The 18,940-nt window shown below is 43.8% G+C and overlaps 1 protein-coding gene across 4 annotated transcripts; it reads left to right on the forward strand.

Annotated features, from left to right (window-relative positions):
- The first annotated feature begins 1,015 nt into the window (after nt 1-1,015).
- LOC105493884 (protein SSX3-like) lies at nt 1,016-11,404 on the forward strand. 4 transcript variants are annotated; one of them, XM_011761834.2, is made up of 7 exons: nt 1,016-1,084; nt 1,245-1,367; nt 1,525-1,649; nt 2,167-2,261; nt 4,082-4,134; nt 8,787-8,928; nt 11,304-11,404. In XM_011761834.2, exons 1-7 carry the CDS (start codon nt 1,016-1,018, stop codon nt 11,402-11,404), a joined length of 708 nt encoding a protein of 235 aa, XP_011760136.2. The 4 variants fall into 4 exon arrangements, with proteins under 4 accessions (XP_011760136.2, XP_011760137.2, XP_011760138.2 ...); XM_011761835.2 differs by lacking the exon at nt 1,245-1,367 and adding an exon at nt 10,459-10,528 and having other exon boundaries at nt 11,296-11,404; XM_011761836.2 differs by lacking the exon at nt 1,245-1,367.
- Nucleotides 11,405-18,940: the final 7,536 nt, after the last annotated feature.

The raw sequence follows: 18,940 nt of genomic DNA on the forward strand, positions 1-18,940 counted from the left end.
AAAAAAAAAAAAAAAAAAAGGAAACCTCACTGAAATCTTTCCTCCCGGGCTCAAGTGATCGTCTCACCTAGGCCTTGAGACTACAGGTGCACACCACCTGGCTTCTGCTAAGGTTTTTTTTTTTGTTTGGTTTTTTTAGTAGACATGGTTTCGCTATGTTGACTAGGCTAGTCTCAAGCTCCTGGGCTCAAGCAATTTGCCCACCTTGGCCTCCCAAAGTGCTGGGATGGTACAGGCCTGCTCCACCACCCCCAGCTAATTTTTTGTATTTTTTGTAGACACGGGGTTTTGCTATTTTTCCCAGCCTGGCCTCGACCCCCGGGCTGAAGCGATCTGCATGCCTCGGTCTCCCAATGAGATGGGATTACAGGCGTGAGCCACTGCCCCTGGCTGAGTGCTGCATCTTGAAACGCCCCACATTCTCTCTAAGTGTTGGTGGGCTCTTGTAGTCTCAGAAGTTCTAGCTCTCTTCCTTCTAACAATTTACAAATCACCCAGTAATAACCTCTGAACCAGTTCATATTAGTGATGCTCATTTCTCTTCAACAGAACAGAACCCCCTATCCCTCTGCCTGATCAGATCCATCACCAGAGAGACCATGTTATCTCTGGGACTTTATTTACTCAGTGTGGGTGTCAGAACGCCCCTACTCAATACAATTACACAGTCACATCCCTGCCTCCCCAAGAAGGGTCTAGGTAAGCCTAGCCCCAGGGAAAGTACTGACAACATTAGCTAAACCCCTCTCAAAGACTCAAGGCTGCTTTGCCCTAAGGAAACCTGCTATCCCCAATCAATACTTCTCCCAGAGATCGCTGGTTCCCTGTTGTCATCTGATTTCTCCCCATATCCTTACTCAGGGACAGATAAGCCCCTGATGGAGAAATGCAGCACCTGATTCCAGGTGACTGAGTGTGGCCAGCCGTCACTGATTTCTCCCTCCACAGGACCAAAGGTCTTGCACCTGGAAAGTCTCAGGCAGTTTCTCTTGCAGGTCAGACTACTCCCAGTGCCATGAACAGCGATGACGCCTTTGCAAGGAGACCTAATGTTGGTGCTCAAATACCAGAGAAGATACAAAAGGTGAGGTGACCTGGAGAGGGTACAGTAGTGGCCCAGGGGACAGTGTGGGGTGAGCAGGTTTCTGAGGAGGGAAGGACAGAGATACTGGGGACCAGGAGCAGGGTCTTGGGGGAGATGTGGACCCTTGGGAGCCTTCCACCTTTGCTCTGTCATCACCTAGCATCCCTGGAGACAAGTCTGTGACCTTGCACTACATTTGGTGACTCTCACTCCATTCTACAAGGTGGGACAAGAGCCAGCCAGCAGTATTAAAGTCCTACTGTGTGGCAGGGGAGAAGCTAGGGTAGGTCTCTGATGTTGTCTCAGTTAGCCATGGCATCAACCAGGACGGATTATCATCCCCACTTCCCAGATCCAGCACACAGGAAGCGGCTCCAGCTGAATGGCAGACATGCCTAGCTGAGTCACTGCCAAAATTTCTTTTTCTTTTTTTTTTCTAGGCTTTTGATGATATTGCCAAATGCTTCTCTAAGAAAGAGTGGGAAAAGATGAAATACTCGCAGAAAATCATCTATGTGTATATGAAGAGAAAGTATGAGGCCATGACTAAACTAGGTAACAGAAAGTTCTAGGTACAGATAAGACTAGGGACACATGAGCATCCCTTTTCCTGCTTCGGCTACTTCTTAGGCTGCAGAAAGTACCCCACATTTTCCTTTTGTGCAGGGAAAAATCACAAGGCAGCTTCTAGGTGTTCTGCTCTTCCGTATCCTGTCAGGGCTGAGGGCAGGAACTGGCCACAGTGGAGCTCGTATCTGGATCCTGCATGTTTCTCTCCCATAGGCATCTTTTCTGATGAGCCCAACTGTCTCTGTGGCATCCTGGAAACCCCCAACCCCCACCCCAGACACACCCAGCCTACCTTCTCTCAGCTTGTCTCTCTCTCTCTTTTTGAGTCAGAGTCTCACTCTGTCACCTAGGCTAGAGTGCAGTAGTGCTATCATAGCTCACTGCAGCCTTGAATTCCTGGCCTCAAGCAATCCTCTTGCCTCAGCCTCCCAAAGTGCTGGTACTACAGACATGAACCACCATACCAGGCCTAAGCTTGTCCCTTAAGTAATAAACATTTTGCTTCTTTCTAGGTTTCAGGGTCACCTCCCACCTTTCATGCATAATAAACGGGCCACAGACTTCCAGAGGAATGATTCTGATAATGACTGTAACCGTGGGAATCAGGGTGAGTAGATGGGAAGGGGCTGGAAAGGGTCTCCTGAAGCCCAACTGCTTTTCAGCTCAGCGACCTGGGAAAGATCCTCAGGCATTTGTTCCCTCACACACACAAGTGCTGAGTGAAAAAAAAAATCGCATGCAGAAAGTTAACTATAGAGGCCATTCATATAAAATTTTAAAACATGTAAAATAAGAATATATATTTTTGTGGATAATAAGTAAATGGTAAATGTATACAAACATGAATGTGAATAAAAAGCCATCAAATTAAGGTGACTGACTGTAAGTGGAGGAGGGAGGGAGGGCAGGGATTGGTGAGTGCTGCACAGACAGCTTCAGTCGTGACTTGTTGATAGTGTGTTTTGTTTGTTTTTGAGATGGAGTTTCGCTCTTGTCGCCCAGGCTGGAGTGCAATAAAGCAATCTCAGCTCACTCCAAATTTCACCTCCCGGATTCAAGTGATTCTCCTGCCTCGGCCTCCTGAGTAGCTTGGGTTACAGGCACCCGCCCCCATACCCAGCTAATTTTTTTATTTTTGGTGGAGATGGGGTTTCACCTTGTTGGCCAGGCTGGTCTAACTTCCTGACCTCAGGTGATCCACCCGCCTCAGCCTCCCAAAGTGCTGGGATTACGAGTATGAGCTACCACGCCTGGCCTGTTTGTAGTATTTCTAATATTTTGAATAAATAAATCAGACCTAATATATCTGTGGGATAATGTTGAGATCCGACTGGACTCAATATTATTTCCTATACTTTTCTGTGTGTTTGAAATATTTCCTTTTTAAAGGACATGTTCTTCCTAAGCACTGTTAATGAATGAAAGGGCAGTTAAGAAAATGTTACAAGTGAAAAAAAAAAAAAAAGAAAGAAAGTGTTAAAACTGTAGATCTGCCAAAAACTTCCAGAGTTTGTTTCATTAACAGCATGTAGATTGGATAGGTATCTTAGGAGTGAGGGTGATGAACACACTATGTAATAAAGATTGCTGTTTTTCTGTATTTTATCAAAACCAAACAGTCTTCTCATTCCCAAACAACCCTAATTCTCCATGGTGAGCTTGGAAGAGAGTTTGAAAGAGTGATCCCTCATCCAACACACAGACAGCTTTCCCACTTCTCAGTGAGCAGAGATAACATAGGGTGAAAAAAGACAGGTTCTTGCATAGAGATCTTTGTGCATTTCAGGACTATTAAGGGGACATATGTGTTTACTTGCTACAATTATAAGACAAGGTCAGAATGTCCAAACTGCCTCCAATAGACCTATTACTCCCCATCTACACAGGCCAGATTCTACAATCCCCCACAATCACTATAAGAGATCTGAAAATCCAGTGCTTGAGTATCTGCCAAGTTTTTGACATTAAAGGAGTGTCTTTATACTGAAAATATTTCAGAGCCACTGGACTAAATCATCCATGGTTCATCACACATTTAACAGCTTAACTGACATACCATAAGATTCACCCATTTGAAGTGTACAGTGATTTTTAGTTGTTGTACATCTTAAGTGGATACAGTTCAAGTTCCCAACCAATCAATTTATTTGTTTGGGAAAAAGTAAAATATATATAATGGAATAAGATGAGACTGTGGTGGGGTTTAGTTCCCACGTGATAAAAAATGAGATGGATAATTCTGAATTGATGCCACAGATAAATGCATCAACCATGACTAAACATAATTCAGAAGCAAATCTCAAATAACTCCTCAGTAATGAGTGGACTCATAACCCTCCACTGCAAAATACCCTGATGTGACAGAAATCTCTGTAGAGTTTGGAAATCTTTACCAACAAAGAAAAATTCTGATGTATTCTCTTTCAGTTGAACGTCCTCAGCTTTCAACTTTCAGCATGCTCCAGGGAATCTTCCCGAAGGTGAGTATCTCTCAAATCTAAAGGACCAGAGAACCTTTGTCCCTTCACGGATGTGAACACTGGTAACAGTGGGAGAATGTAAAAAATGCCCTCACTGCCTCCTCCTCCCCATGTCTATCACAACACCTGATGTAGCATCGACAGCTTGATAATACTAAGAGTTGTGATCCTTAATACTTCTTTTGTTTTCATAGTGATGCCAGATACTATTTTAAGCAGTTCACATAGATTAATTTATTTAATCTTTAAGGAGACCTCTATGACATTGTTTCTATTATTATCTCCAAATAATAAAGAGTCACGCACTTCGATTGTCATCCATATAATAGCCATGTGAATTGGCGCAAATCTTCTAAGTTCTCTGAGCTCCAGATTCCTGGTCCATGCACTGGAAGTAAAGAATCATAGTTCATGTTACAGATCATAGTTATCAGCAACATAATAATAAAATGAGGCTATCGGGGTACAGAGATGTTAAAGAATGTTCCTGAGGCGCAGTGGCAGTGGTAGTCTAATTCAGTGCTCCAAGCCATTTAAAGCTCATTCACGTTTGCATTTGTTTATGAGATTTAGATGTTGCTCACTAGGGCTTTACCCCATAGGGCCTGCTGGTGCTTCTGTTTAGACACTCACTCTCGCAACAGGAAGGACCAGCTGACCTCTGCTCTGTAACTGGGGCCACTCACATGGCCTAAGAGTCCCTTTGACTGTTGACCCTTCCCTATGTGAGCTCTTTGAGGGCCCTGTCTGCACCTGGGGCATCCGGGAAGCCCCAGTCCCAGCCCAGGGGATCCCTCAGAGGCCCTTGAATGAGTGATCCCACAAGTGCAGATTCAACTCTGGTTTAGAGGGTAAAGGAATGTGGAGGATCACATTCCTCCAGAAAGGTGTTAATTGCTATTATTACTACATTTAAACAGTGTGTACATCTCAGAGAGGACTTTCCCTTAGCCTATTTTACATGTATTGTTCTCTATTTCATAAGTGAGGGAGCTGAATAACAAGTAGCTTAAGGACTGGGCGCGGTGGCACACGAATGTAATCCCAGCACTTTAGAAGGCCGAGGCAGGCAGTTCACGAGGTCAAGTGATCGAGACCATCCTGGCCAACATGGTGAAACCTCATCTCTAGTAAAAACACAAAATGTAGCAGGGCGTGGTAGCGCCTGTCTGTAGTCCCAGATACTCTGGAGGCTGAGGGAGGATAATTGCTTGAATGCAGGGTTGGATGTTTCAGTGAGCCCAAGATGGCGCTAGTGCACTCCAGCCTGGCAAGAGAGTAAGACTGTGTCTCAAAAAAAAAAAAAAAAAAAATTATTAATAGCCTACCAACCAAAAAAAGTCCAGGACCAGATGGATTCACAGCTGAATTCTACCAGAGGTACAAGGAGGAGCTGGTACCATTCCTTCTGAAACTATTCCAATCAGTAGAAAAAGAGGGAATCCTCCCTAACTCATTTTATGAGGCCAACATCATCCTGATACCAAAGCCTGGCAGAGACACAACAAAAAAAGAGAATTTTAGACCAATATCCCTGATGAACATCGATGCAAAAATCCTCAATAAAATACTGGCAAACCGGATTCAGCAGCACATCAAAAAGCTTATCCACCATGATCAAGTGGGCTTCATCCCTGGGATGCAAGGCTGGTTCAACATTCACAAATCAATAAACATAATCCAGCATATAAACAGAACCAAAGACAAGAACCACATGATTATCTCAATAGATGCAGAAAAGGCTTTTGACAAAATTCAACAGCCCTTCATGCTAAAAACGCTCCATAAATTCGGTATTGATGGAACGTACCTCAAAATAATAAGAGCTATTTGTGACAAACCCACAGCCAATATCATACTGAATGGGCAAAAACTGGAAAAATTCCCTTTGAAAACTGGCACAAGACAGGGATGCCCTCTCTCACCACTCCTATTCAACATAGTGTTGGAAGTTCTGGCTAGGGCAATCAGGCAAGAGAAAGAAATCAAGGGTATTCAGTTAGGAAAAGAAGAAGTCAAATTGTCCCTGTTTGCAGATGACATGATTGTATATTTAGAAAACCCCATTGTCTCAGCCCAAAATCTCCTTAAGCTGATAAGCAACTTCAGCAAAGTCTCAGGATACAAAATTAATGTGCAAAAATCACAAGCATTCTTATACACCAGTAACAGACAGAGAGCCAAATCATGAATGAACTTCCATTCACAATTGCTTCAAAGAGAATAAAATACCTAGGAATCCAACTTACAAGGGATGTAAAGGACCTCTTCAAGGAGAACTACAAACCACTGCTCAGTGAAATAAAAGAGGACACAAACAAATGGAAGAACATACCATGATCATGGATAGGAAGAATCAATATCGTGAAAATGGCCATACTGCCCAAGGTAATTTATAGATTCAATGCCATCCCCATCAAGCTACCAATGAGTTTCTTCACAGAATTGGAAAAAACTGCTTTAAAGTTCATATGGAACCAAAAAAGAGCCCACATCTTCCAGACAATCCTAAGTCAAAAGAACAAAGCTGGAGGCATCACGCTACCTGACTTCAAACTATACTACAAGGCTACAGTAACCAAAACAGCATGGTACTGGTACCAAAACAGAGATATAGACCAATGGAACAGAACAGAGTCCTCAGAAATAATACCACACATCTACAGCCATCTGATCTTTGACAAACCTGAGAGAAACAAGAAATGGGGAAAGGATTCCCTATTTAATAAATGGTGCTGGGAAAATTGGCTAGCCATAAGTAGAAAGCTGAAACTGGATCCTTTCCCTACTCCTTATACGAAAATTAATTCAAGATGGATTAGAGACTTAAATGTTAGACCTAATACCATAAAAATCCTAGAGGAAAACCTAGGTAGTACCATTCAGGACATAGGCATGGGCAAAGACTTCATGTCTAAAACACCAAAAGCAACGGCAGCAAAAGCCAAAATTGACAAATGGGATCTCATTAAACTAAAGAGCTTCTGCACAGCAAAAGAAACTACCATCAGAGTGAACAGGCAACCTACAGAATGGGAGAAAATTTTTGCAATCTACTCATCTGACAAAGGGCTAATATCCAGAACCTACAAAGAACTCAAACAAATTTACAAGAAAAAAACAAACAACCCCATCAAAAAGTGGGCAAAGGATATGAACAGACATTTCTCAAAAGAAGACATTCATACAGCCAACAGACACATGAAAAAATGCTCATCATCACTGGCCATCAGAGAAATGCAAATCAAAACCACAATGAGATACCATCTCACACCAGTTAGAATGGCGATCATTAAAAAGTCGGGAAAAAACAGGTGCTGGAGAGGATGTGGAGAAATAGGAACACTTTTACACTGTTGGTGGGATTGTAAACTAGTTCAACCATTATGGAAAACAGTATGGCGATTCCTCAAGGATCTAGAACTAGATGTACCATATGACCCAGCCATCCCATTACTGGGTATATACCCAAAGGATTATAAATCATGCTGCTATAAAGACACATGCACGCGTATGTTTATTGCGGCACTATTCACAATAGCAAAGACTTGGAATCAACCCAAATGTCCATCAGTGACAGATTGGATTAAGAAAATGTGGCACATATATACCATGGAATACTATGCAGCCATAAAAAAGGATGAGTTTGTGTCCTTTGTAGGGACATGGATGCAGCTGGAAACCATCATTCTTAGCAAACTATCACAAGAACAGAAAACCAAACACCGCATGTTCTCACCATAGGTGGGAACTGAACAATGAGATCACTTGGACTCAGGAAGGGGAACATCACACACCGGGGCCTATCATGGGGAGGGGGGAGGGGGGAGGGATTGCATTGGGAGTTATACCTGATGTAAATGACGAGTTGATGGGTGCTGACGAGTTGATGGGTGCAGCACACCAACATGGCACAAGTATACATATGTAACAAACCTGCACTTATGCACATGTACCCTAGAACTTAAAGTATAATAATAAATAAATAAATAAATAAATAATTAATTAAAAAAAAGAAAAGGTAGTTTAACATTGTTGGTCAGTGACACATCCCAATGCAACCAGAATTGTTATGAGTACCACCTCACTTAATTCCACATTCAATGTTGGTGCCTTTGTAGGGTGGTATGTCATATCTGCTTTCTTTGCTGCCTGCATTAATTTCAACAAACCATTTCTTTACCTCTCCCTTCCCTGTACTCATCTCTCTACTCCATCTTTCCCAGCAGTGTTTTGTAGCCTCCCTATGTTTTTACATTTACTCTCCCAGGAGCTGTCTACAAGCTTATATGGGATGCCTTGTACTTTATAGAAGCTCTTCCTTTTGTAGACCTTGTGAATTCTAAGAATGCCATTTTTCTCCAGATCTTTTGTATACCAAACTCTCAATTACATGGAGATTTTTACTGTTCACAAGAGTATCAGTCTTAAAAGAGTGTGAGGATAACCATTCTAGCCCGGGCGACCCCATCCATTCAGGCCAATCCTTTTGCTTCTAACTTGCCAAGTTTCTCCTAATTTAGGCATGTGTAACTCTCCCAGCATTTTTGAGAACATTGATTAAGATAATGCATGTGAAGACGCTGTGTAAGCTCAAAAGCACTATAGAAATGTGACTGATACTGTTTATCTGTGACCTTCATATTATAAAGATCATGCCCAAGAAGCCAGCACAAGCAGAAGAAGGAAATGATTTGAAGGGAGTGTCAGAAACATCGGGTCCAAAAAATGATGGGAAACAGCTGTGCCCCCCGGGGAAAGCAAATACCTCTGAGAAGACTAACAAGAGATCTGGTAAGAGGAAACAGTTCGGGAACAACCCCTCTGGCTTCCCTGCCTATGTTCAGGTGTGGGGACTGGGTGTATGGCATGGATCCCAGACAAGCCTGGGTCCAGGCTGGGCTGAGGAGCTCACCCAGCTCCAGATGAGATGCTAGACATGACTTCCAGAGACACAGACTGGAGTTGTCATCCATATAAAAAACCACGTGACTTGGGGCAAGTCTTCCAAATTTTCTCAATTCCAGATTCCTAGTCCATAAGATGGAAATAAAGAATCGTAGTTCATAAATTGTTTGGAGGCATTAAATTAAATCTAGAAGCCTGATGACATGAAATGTGCTCAAGCAATTCTGTCTGTGATAACCCGGGATCATATCTTGCTCAGCTCAATGCCTGATACCCAATACAGGTGTACTTCAGAGATATTGCAGATTCGGTTCCGGACCACTGCAACAAAGAGAGTCACACACATTTTTTTTTGTTTGGTTTTGCAGTGCATAAAAACATTATGTTTACACTACACTGTAGTGTACTAAGTGTGCAAGCGTTATGTGTAAAAAGGTACATACCTTAATTTTAAAATAATTCATTATTAAAAATGCTAACAATCTTCTGAGCTTTCAGGGAGTCATGCTCTTTTTGCTGGTGGAGGGTCTTGTCTCAGTGTTGATGGCTGCTGGCTGATCAAGGTGGTGGTTGCTGAAGGGTGGAGTGGCTGTGGCAGGTTCTTGAACACAACAATGAAACTTGCCACATCGATTAGCTCTCCCTTCCATGAAGCATATCTCTGTAGTATGTGATGCTGTTGGATAGCTTTTACCCACATTAGAACTTCCTTCAAAGTTGGAGTGAATCCTCTCTAGCTGTGAAAGTTTTAGATGGCATCTCCTTCCAATAGAAGGCTATTTTATCTACATTGAAAATCTGTTGTTTAGTGGAGCCACCTCCATCAGTGATCTTAGCTAGATCTTCTGGATAAGTTGCTGCAGCTTCTCCATCAGGGTTTGCTGCTACACCTTGCACTTTTATGTTATGGAGACAGCTTCTTTCCTTAAACCTCATGAACCAACCTCTGCTAGCTTCACACGTTTCTTCTGCAGCTTCTTCACCTCTCTCAGCTTTCATGGACTGGAAGAGAGTTTGGGAGTTGCTCTGAATTAGACTTTGGCTTAAGGGAATGTTGTGGCTGGTTTCATGTTCTATCCTGACCACTCAAACTTCCTCTATTTCAGCAGTAAGGCAGTTTTGCTTTCTTATTCGTGTGTTTACTGGAGTATTAGTTATAATACTAATACTTTTCCTTTGCATTATATACTATTATTTCCTTCAGGAACTTTTCATTTGCACTCACAGCTTGTCTGTTTGGTACAAGAGGCCGAGTTTTCAGCCTGTCTTGGCTTTCAGCATGCCTTCCTCACTCAGCTTAGCCATTTCTAGCTTCTGATTTAAAGTGAGAGACATGTGACTCTTCCTTTCATTTGAACACTTAGCAGCCATTGTAGGGTTGTTCATTGTCCTAATTTCAGTGTTGCTGTGTCTCAGGAAATAGGGAGGCCCGAGAGAAGGAGGAGAGATGGGGAACAGCTCATCGGTGGAGCAGTCAGACCACACAACATTGGTCAATTAAGTTTGTCATCTTCTATGGGTGCAGTTCCTGGTACCCCCAAAGCAATTACATAGAACAGGGTGATTATAGTCAATGATAACTTAATGGTACATTTTAAAAAAAAACTAAAAGAGTGTAAACGGATTGTTTGTAACACAAGGATAAATGTTTGAGGGCATGGAGACCCTATTTTCCATGATGTGATTATTACGCATGGCATGCCTGTGTCAAAGCATCTTACATACCCCATAAGTATATACACCTACTGTGGACCCACAAAATAAAAAACAAAAATTATTTTAAAAGACTAAAAAGCAACAAAAACCTTTGCAATAATAACCTCAAAACTCACTGATGACAGATCACCATAACAGATATAATAGTAATGGAAAAGTATAAAATTGGTGAGAATCTCCAAAAAAATATTGTGGTATCTGTGAAGCAGTATGAAAATGAGGTGCCATAAAACAAGGTCTGCCTGTGTGCCCTTAACAAATATGTGCAGCATGAAAGGAGGTATCCATGAATGTTCCTGTAAGTGAAGAGGTTGGGAATCTAAACCTGACAACAGAAGGAACCAGAAGCTAAAACTTTAATTGGCATTTGGCCTATATTGGTGTGGGTCTAAGATTTCAGACTCTAAGCCAGATGATGTGAAAAACTGGATGAAGGAGGCCCATGGGCAGTTGGTGCGGGGGGTGGCATCTCCTTTTTTTAGAAAACAGAGCCTAACACTCTCCAATCTACCTAACCCTCATCTTCCAACTGTTCCCCATCGTAGGACCCAAAAAGGGGAAACATGCCTGGACTCACAGACTGTGTGACAGAAAGCAGTTGGTGATTTATGAAGAGATCAGCGACCCTGAGGAAGATGACGAGTAACTCCGTAAGTGAACCTTCAGCTCATCCCCCACATCCCTGCAGATGTGCTGTTCTGTTACGGTACCGGTATCCCATCTTGTCACTTGTTCCCCAAATCATTCCCTTCTCATAATTTTCTAGGGTACAGCATTGAGGCTGAATGATGAGATTTCCCATGCTCGCTCTTTCTTTCTCTCTTTCTTTCTTTCTTTCTTTCTTTCTTTCTTTCTTTCTTTCTTTCTTTCTTTCTTTCTTTCTTTCTTTCTTTCTTTCTTTCTTTCTTTCTCTCTCTCTCTCTCTCTCTCTCTTCTTTCTTTCTTTCTTTCTTTCTTTCTTTCTTTCTTTCTTTCTTTCTTTCTTTCTTTCTTTCTTTCTTTCTTTCTTTCTCTTTCTCTTTTGTTTTGAGAGGGAGTCTTGCTCTGTCACCTAGGCTGGAGTGTACTGGCGTGATCTTGGCTCACTGCAACCTCTACCTCCCTCTTTCTTCAGCCTCCTGAGTAGCTGGGATTACAGATGTGCAACACCACACCTGGCAAATTTTTGTGTTTTTAGTAGAGACGGGGTTTCACCATGTTAGTAAGGCTGTTCTTGAACTCCTGACCTCGTGATCCGCATGCCTCAGCCTCTCAAAATGCTGGGTTTACAAGCGTGAGCCACTGTGCCCGGCCTTCCCATGCTCTTTCTACTCCCTGCCCTGTATATCCAGGGATCCTTCCTACATAGGATGCTGTGGGTTCCCAAACCCCAGGTCAGCCCTGATATGTGGGCCACACCTTCCTCTAACCTAGGAATTGATAACCCAGGCGAGGAAGGTACTGTGGCATGAGCAGATAGTTCACTTCGAGGAACCATGGAAGGCATGTGTAAGTCCTGAGGTAGGGCAGAATCAGAGTGTGCAGGGTCTGCAGGTCAGGAGGAGTTGAGATTGAGTTATTGGGCAGTGGGAACTCACTGCCAGTTACCTTCCTTCTCTCTTTTTGCCTCAGCCTCAGGGATATGACACATGCCCATGATGAGAAGCAGAACGTGGTGACCTTTCAAGATCATGGGCATGGCTGCGGACCCCTCATCATCAGGTGTATAGGAAGTGAAAGCAAATGTTCACAACAGTGAAAAGTTGACCGTCGTTTTTCTTAGTGTGCCAAGACTTCGATGTTAGCGTTTCTGTTGTATTTTCTTACAGTGTGCCATTCTGTTAGACATTAGTAATTTTATTGATGAGGAAGACTTACTAAATGCATATTTCGGTTTGTGTATCCATGCACCTACCTCAGAAAACAAGTATAGTCAGGTATTCTCTGCATAGAACAGCACTACCCTCTTCTCTCCCCAGATGTGACTACTGAGGGCAGGTGTGAGTGTTTAACTTCAAATTTTTCATCTGCATTTACACACCACACACACACACACCCACACACCAAGAACCACTATAAGCATCTCCCATCTGCTTTTCCCCGTTGCCATGCATCCTGGTCAAGCCCCCCTCATTCTGTTTCCTGTTCAGCATGTACTCCCCTCATCCTATTCCCTTGTATCGGTCACTGACAGTTAATAAAACTTTGCAAACGTTCCCCAGTTGTTTGCTCCTCTCATTATTTTGCATGTAGCTCTGTGCACATGTGTGAATATTTCTTTAGGAAAGACTCCTAGAAGTGCAATTGCTGTGTCAAAGGAGTCATTTATTCAACAAAACCCTAATGAGTGCATCCTCGTGCTGAGCGCTGTTCTAGGTGCTGGAGAGACATCAGGGAACAAGGCAGACAGATGTTCCTGACCACCATTCTAGACGAGGATGTTTCCAGTTGTTGGTTTTGTTTGTTGGTTTTGTTTGTTTGTTTGTTTCTAGAGACGGGGTCTTTCTCTGTCCAGGCTGGAGTGCAGTGGCATGGTCATAGCTCAATGCCATCTTGAACTTCTGGGCTCAAGCGATCCTCCCACCTTGGCCTCCTAAAGTGCTAGGATTCAGGTGTGAGCCTCTGCGCCTGGCCTCCAGTTTTTATTTTGATAGAGACCATACACTTCAGTCCTGGAGCAGGATTCTGCAGCAGGTGGTTGGGCATCTTGGCCTTTGCTCTCTGAACGATTTTCAAGTTCTAGGTCTGGGACAGTCCATTTGGGAGTATGTGGGAGGAGACACAGATGAAATCGTCATCTGGGGAACATGGAGGAATGAGGAAGATGTGTGCACGGTAGACCCTGTGATGGACAGGGAATAGAAGAGTCCACTTAGTCTCCATGCAGGGGATCAACGGTGGGAAAGTCCCCTGGACAGAAGCATGAGACTGCCCATCAAGGGTCTCACCAACCAAGGGCCTGGGGGCTGGGGTGGGGACGATGATTTGGAATGGGACAGTTCTTTCTCACAGTTACCGTTATATGGTGCAGAGGGGAAACAGATGTGGGGAAGGGAAGGGCAGAGGGGAGTCTATTTTAGAACAAATCATTGTGTGTGAATGGAGGCATCAAAGCTCCATTCACACGCAAGGGGCTTGAAACACCAGCCCCAGGTGGAGGCAGGATTGGAACTGTTTTTACTGCTTGTGGCCCATCACCTTGGCCTCCTGGTCCTCCCCAGCCTTGGAAGGAGGACACTATCATCATTATGCCTATATGATAGATGAGAGACAGAGTCCCAGGCAGAAGGTAGGTGTCTTATCACAGGTCCTACAGCTGGCAGGTGCAGGAGGAGCTGAGTTTGGAGCTCACCAACGTCAGAAACATTAAGGAGGACAGGTGTGTGTGGTGGAGGGAGGGAGAATTGAACAGGCCCTGGGTTCTGTTTCCAATCACCATGTAAAGGCTGTGGGTTCATTTACCCCAGACAAGGAGCCCTAGGAGAGACAGAATGCAGGGAGGGGGAGGTAATCATGGTCATAGTTGGGACAGTGGGAGACAGATATGCAGTGTGGGCAGAAGAAGGGCAGGCAAAGAAGCAGGGGAGACCCAAGGCAAAGTGTGAGCTGTCACAACCACCAGAGGGACAGGGTGCCAGGAAGGAGGTTGGGCTCCAGGAGCAGCAGAGGTTCCCCAGATCTGTGAGCATGCCCTGCCTGGCACTGCAGGAGGAGGTGGCTGCCACCCAGGTCAGTGTGGACATACCTCTACCTGTGTCTCAGAGGAAACAAATTCTATTTTATCCCAGATAGTTCTGTATTACACAAATGCAACATTCGGCTACTAGATATTGAGTGCCTTATCCTCCATGGAGACAGAGGAGAGGGTACCCCAAAAGAGATACTGAAGGCTTTGATATTTCTTTCTCCTTGAGATGATGAGATCCATAAGTTGTGTCCCCCAGCCCTCCAGACAGGTGCAAGGAAGGGTGGCTGGAAGATTCTGAGTCATGACAGGGAACATTTTTCCTTAGGCTCGTTGGGTATATAAAGCTCCTGACTATCAGTCTATCATGTGTAGATAATGAGTGAACATAGTCCCCTCTCCACAAATGTGTTTCTCTCCTTCATTGTTACTGTGAAGTGCTGAAGATACACCAAGTCCTGATACCTTACTTTTTTGTGTTTTTTTAAGACAAGATCACACTCTGTCACCCAGGCTGGAGTACAGTGATGCAAGTACAGCTCACTGCAGCCTCGATCTCCCAGGCTCAAGGGATTCTCCCACTTTAGCTTCCCAACTAGCTGGAACTACAGAGAAACGCCACCACACCCAGCTAATTTTTGTATTTTTTTTGTAGAGATGGGATCCACTATATTTCCCAGGCTGGTCTGGATCTCCTGGCCTCAGGCAATCCTCCTGCCTCAGCCTCCCAAAGTGCTGGGATGACAAATGTGAGCCACCTGGCCAGGTCTTCACTTTCTTTAATGAACAATTAGCAGAGTTTCATCTTAGAGGCAAAAGTGGCTACTGCCAGCCAATCTGAGTGTGGTGTTGGAGGGGAATCTAGTGATTCAGTTGTTTTAAATGAACTTTTAAATTCACCTACCTGATGATTATCCTAAGGTCCTTTCCTGCACCGTGTAATTTTGATTCTGGGTTTAGAGTTTTTCATAGGCTTTGTTACAAAGAGCATCTCCTGGCTGGGCACAGTGACTGACACTGTAATCCCAGCACTTTGCGAGGCCAAGGCAAGCAGATCACTTGTGGTCAGGAGTTCGAGATCAGCCTGGCCTACATGGCGAAACCCTATCTCTACTAAAAATACAAAAATTAGCCAACCTTGGTGGTGGGCACCTGTGAATCCCAGTTACTGCAGGGTCTGAGGCAGGAGAATCCCTTGAACCCAGGAGACAGAGGGTGCAATGAGCCGAGATCACACCACTGAACTCCACCCTGGGTGACAGAGTAAGTTTCTGTCTCAAAAAACAAACAGCATCTCTTGCCTACAGTGATTTGAGCTGTGGTCTGTTCTCCTTGGGTTTCTCTATCAGTCTGATCCCATCTACTCTATCTCCCAGGAATGCCTCAATATTTCTGGTGGACCACTGACACGTTTTCCTATTTTCCTCTACTGTTAAGAATTGACCCTTGAAAACGTTTTCTTCCCAGTGCAATGGAATGTTGAGTGGGGCACGGGATCTACCTGCCGTCTTGCTCCAATCATCTGGTTTTAGATATTTTATGTATTTTTGTCACTATATAAGTGTAATTTTTTTCAATTTGGTTTTCTAAATGGTTATTATTGGTATGTACAAAACCTATCTATTATTGTATATAATATATTGTTACCTCTCTGAATGCGGCGTCCCTGCATGTTGGCACAAGACTTAATCTGTTTTATTCTCCAAAAGAAAACTGACAGGCTGGGTGTGGTGGCTCACAGCTCTAATTCCAGCACTTTGGTAGGCCGTGGTGCATGGACCACCTGAGATCAGGAGTTCAAGACCAGCCTGGCCCAGATGGTGAAACCCCATCTCTACTAAAAATACAAAATAAAAAAAAAAATGAATAAAATAAAATTAATTAGACAGGCATTGGTGGCGCGGGCCTGTAGTCCCATCTACTAGGGCAGCAGAGGTGGCAGGATTACTTGAACTTGGGAGGCAGAGACTGCAGTGAGTCGAGATTGCGCTGCTGCACTCCAGCCCGGGTGACAGCTCTACCTCTAAAAGAAAAAGAAAAAGAAAAAAGGAAAATTCACTTCACAGGCAATAGATAGTGATAAAAGGATAATTTATGGAAGATTTCATAGGGGACACTGATGGAAAGAAAGGAAGTATATATTTTATCGAGCTGGGCAGTTCACTGCAAAAATCACCAGAACTGCCTTTTTCTCCAAAAATATTACCCATAAGCTATTCTACGACTGTTTTTTTTCTAGTCCTTCCCTCTGTTCCAGATCCTCAAATTGTCCTTTTCCTTATTGGGGTAATTTTCCTCTGCCCGTATCTGGGTCCTTCGCAACACTTAACACTGTCTTCGAGTGTGTGGATTCCCATTACTTTAGCTCAGGTTCCCAAAGAAACAGGTTTTGGGCCATACAGGACACCTCTAGACAGACTATACTGAGAAATTATGCTTGGACCAGTGCATGGGGAGAGGAGAGGAGAGGGAATTTAGGTACCTGGCTCTCACTCCTGATTCTTTTTCCAATTGGTCAAAATTTACCCCACAGGCACGCACTCCCCCACACTTCTAGACTGCATCACCTTCCCCTTTGGCAGCTGTCTTGGAAGCCGGATCTGGAAGCCAGATCACACAGTTTGGAGTGTAGTGTTTCATACAATCCAAAAGTGGTCATAGAGGCAAGGTGTGGTGGGTCAAGCCTGTAATCCTAGCACTTTGGGAGGCCAAGGAAGGTGGATCATGAGGTCAGGAGTTCAAGATTAGCCTGGTGAGCATGGTAAAACCCCATCTCTACTAAAAATCCTAATTTAGCCTAGCATGGTGCCCCATGCATGTAATTCTAGCTACTCAGGAGACTGAGGAAGGAGAATCGCTGGACCCTGGGCGGCAGAGGTTGCAATGAGCCGAGATTGCACCACTGCACTCCAGCCTGGGCAGCAGAGGGAGACTCCCTCTCAAAAACAAACAAACAAAGAAAAGTTGCAGCAGAAACCAGAAATTTCAGGTATGTGGCTCACTGGCCTGATTATACAGTAGCAGCCAAGGATGAAAACTAAATACTCCCAGGCAAGTCCTAAGTTCACCAAGTAATTGGAGTACGAATCTGTGCTAGTTAACTGCCCTTATCTGAAAGAAAAATAAAACTCATATCTCTGTGACAAGCAGGTGCTTACAGCTTGGAGCAAGTCACTTAGGCTAAACTCCCCTAGTGACAGGGAGACAATGACATCATCTTCCTCAATGTTCACATTTCAAAGAGATGGCTCCAAGGCCCTCAAGAAAGACCTTCCTGGGGGCCGGGTGAGGAGGCTGAGGCTGGAGGATCACTTGAGGCCTGGAGTTCAAGTTCAAGACATTCCTGGGTTATAGGGTGAACAGAGGCTTACAAATAGAAATTTTCTCAAGGAAATGCTCTAAGGAAAGTGAAAAGGGGAAAGGTCTCTTCTTACCCTTTTGACGACGGGAAAAAAATCAATTTTGTGTTTAGTTACCCTTACAATTTCCCCCTTTTGTTATTCTTTTACAGTAACATTTTAATTTTCTAATTATCTCCACTGCTGTTTATATCTTTCTCTGGGTACTTTATAGCCACCTAGATATCCAACAAGTCCATAGTAAGATGCACAGCAAAGCAATTATCAAGATTATAATAGAGTAATTTTTTTTTTCCGAGACAGAGTTTCATTCTTGTTGCCCAGGCTGGAGTGCAATGGTGTGATCTTGGCTCACTGCAACCTCTGTCTCCTGAGTTCAAGCAATTTCTCCTGCCTCAGCCTCCCAAGTAACTGGGATTACAGGCTTGCACCACCAGGCCCAGCTAATTTTGTATTTTTTGTGGAGATGGGGTTTCACCATGTTAGCTAGGCTGGACTTGAACTCCTCACCCCAGGTGATCCACCCACCTCGGCCTCCCAAAGTGTTAGGATTACAAACATGAGCCACCGTGCCTGGTCTAGAATGAGTTTTTAAATTCAGTATAATACTTACCTTGTCAGGGGGCCGGGTGACCATTCAACACATCATACTGGTTATTTGTGTCAAAGTCAAAATAAATTATAGAGACAAATCCCTAAATCAAATGCTCTATTCGGGAATCACAAAATTGCAATTCAGGGCATACACATGGACTGGCGTGGTCTTCAGCATGTACAACGAACAAAGAGATGTTGGAAGTTTTATTAGAAAGAAAAATGTTACATATTGTTTTGAAATGAGGCTCATTGGCCCTGGAGAAGCTGGTTCATCCTCACAATCAGCCTTCACATTCCCTCTTTTGATCAACATCTTTCTTTGAAAACCTCACTGATCAGCCATCTTAAAGTGAGGCTTCATTGTCACTCCATGCCAGGATGGACCTGGGCCGGTTGTCTTTGTCCTACGTCAAGGGAAAGGTAAGGGAATCGATATCAGGGACATGGGCCACATTTGAGCCACAAAAAGGCCAGAAGGAAAAAAAAAATTCAGGCAGCTTTGTCTGGAGTTCAGCATCAAGTTTCATTGTGTTAGTACCATCTGTATTAGCAATCATCTTGA

This window comes from Macaca nemestrina, chromosome X, assembly GCF_043159975.1.
Source record: "Macaca nemestrina isolate mMacNem1 chromosome X, mMacNem.hap1, whole genome shotgun sequence".
Classification (NCBI taxonomy): Eukaryota; Metazoa; Chordata; class Mammalia; order Primates; family Cercopithecidae; genus Macaca; species Macaca nemestrina.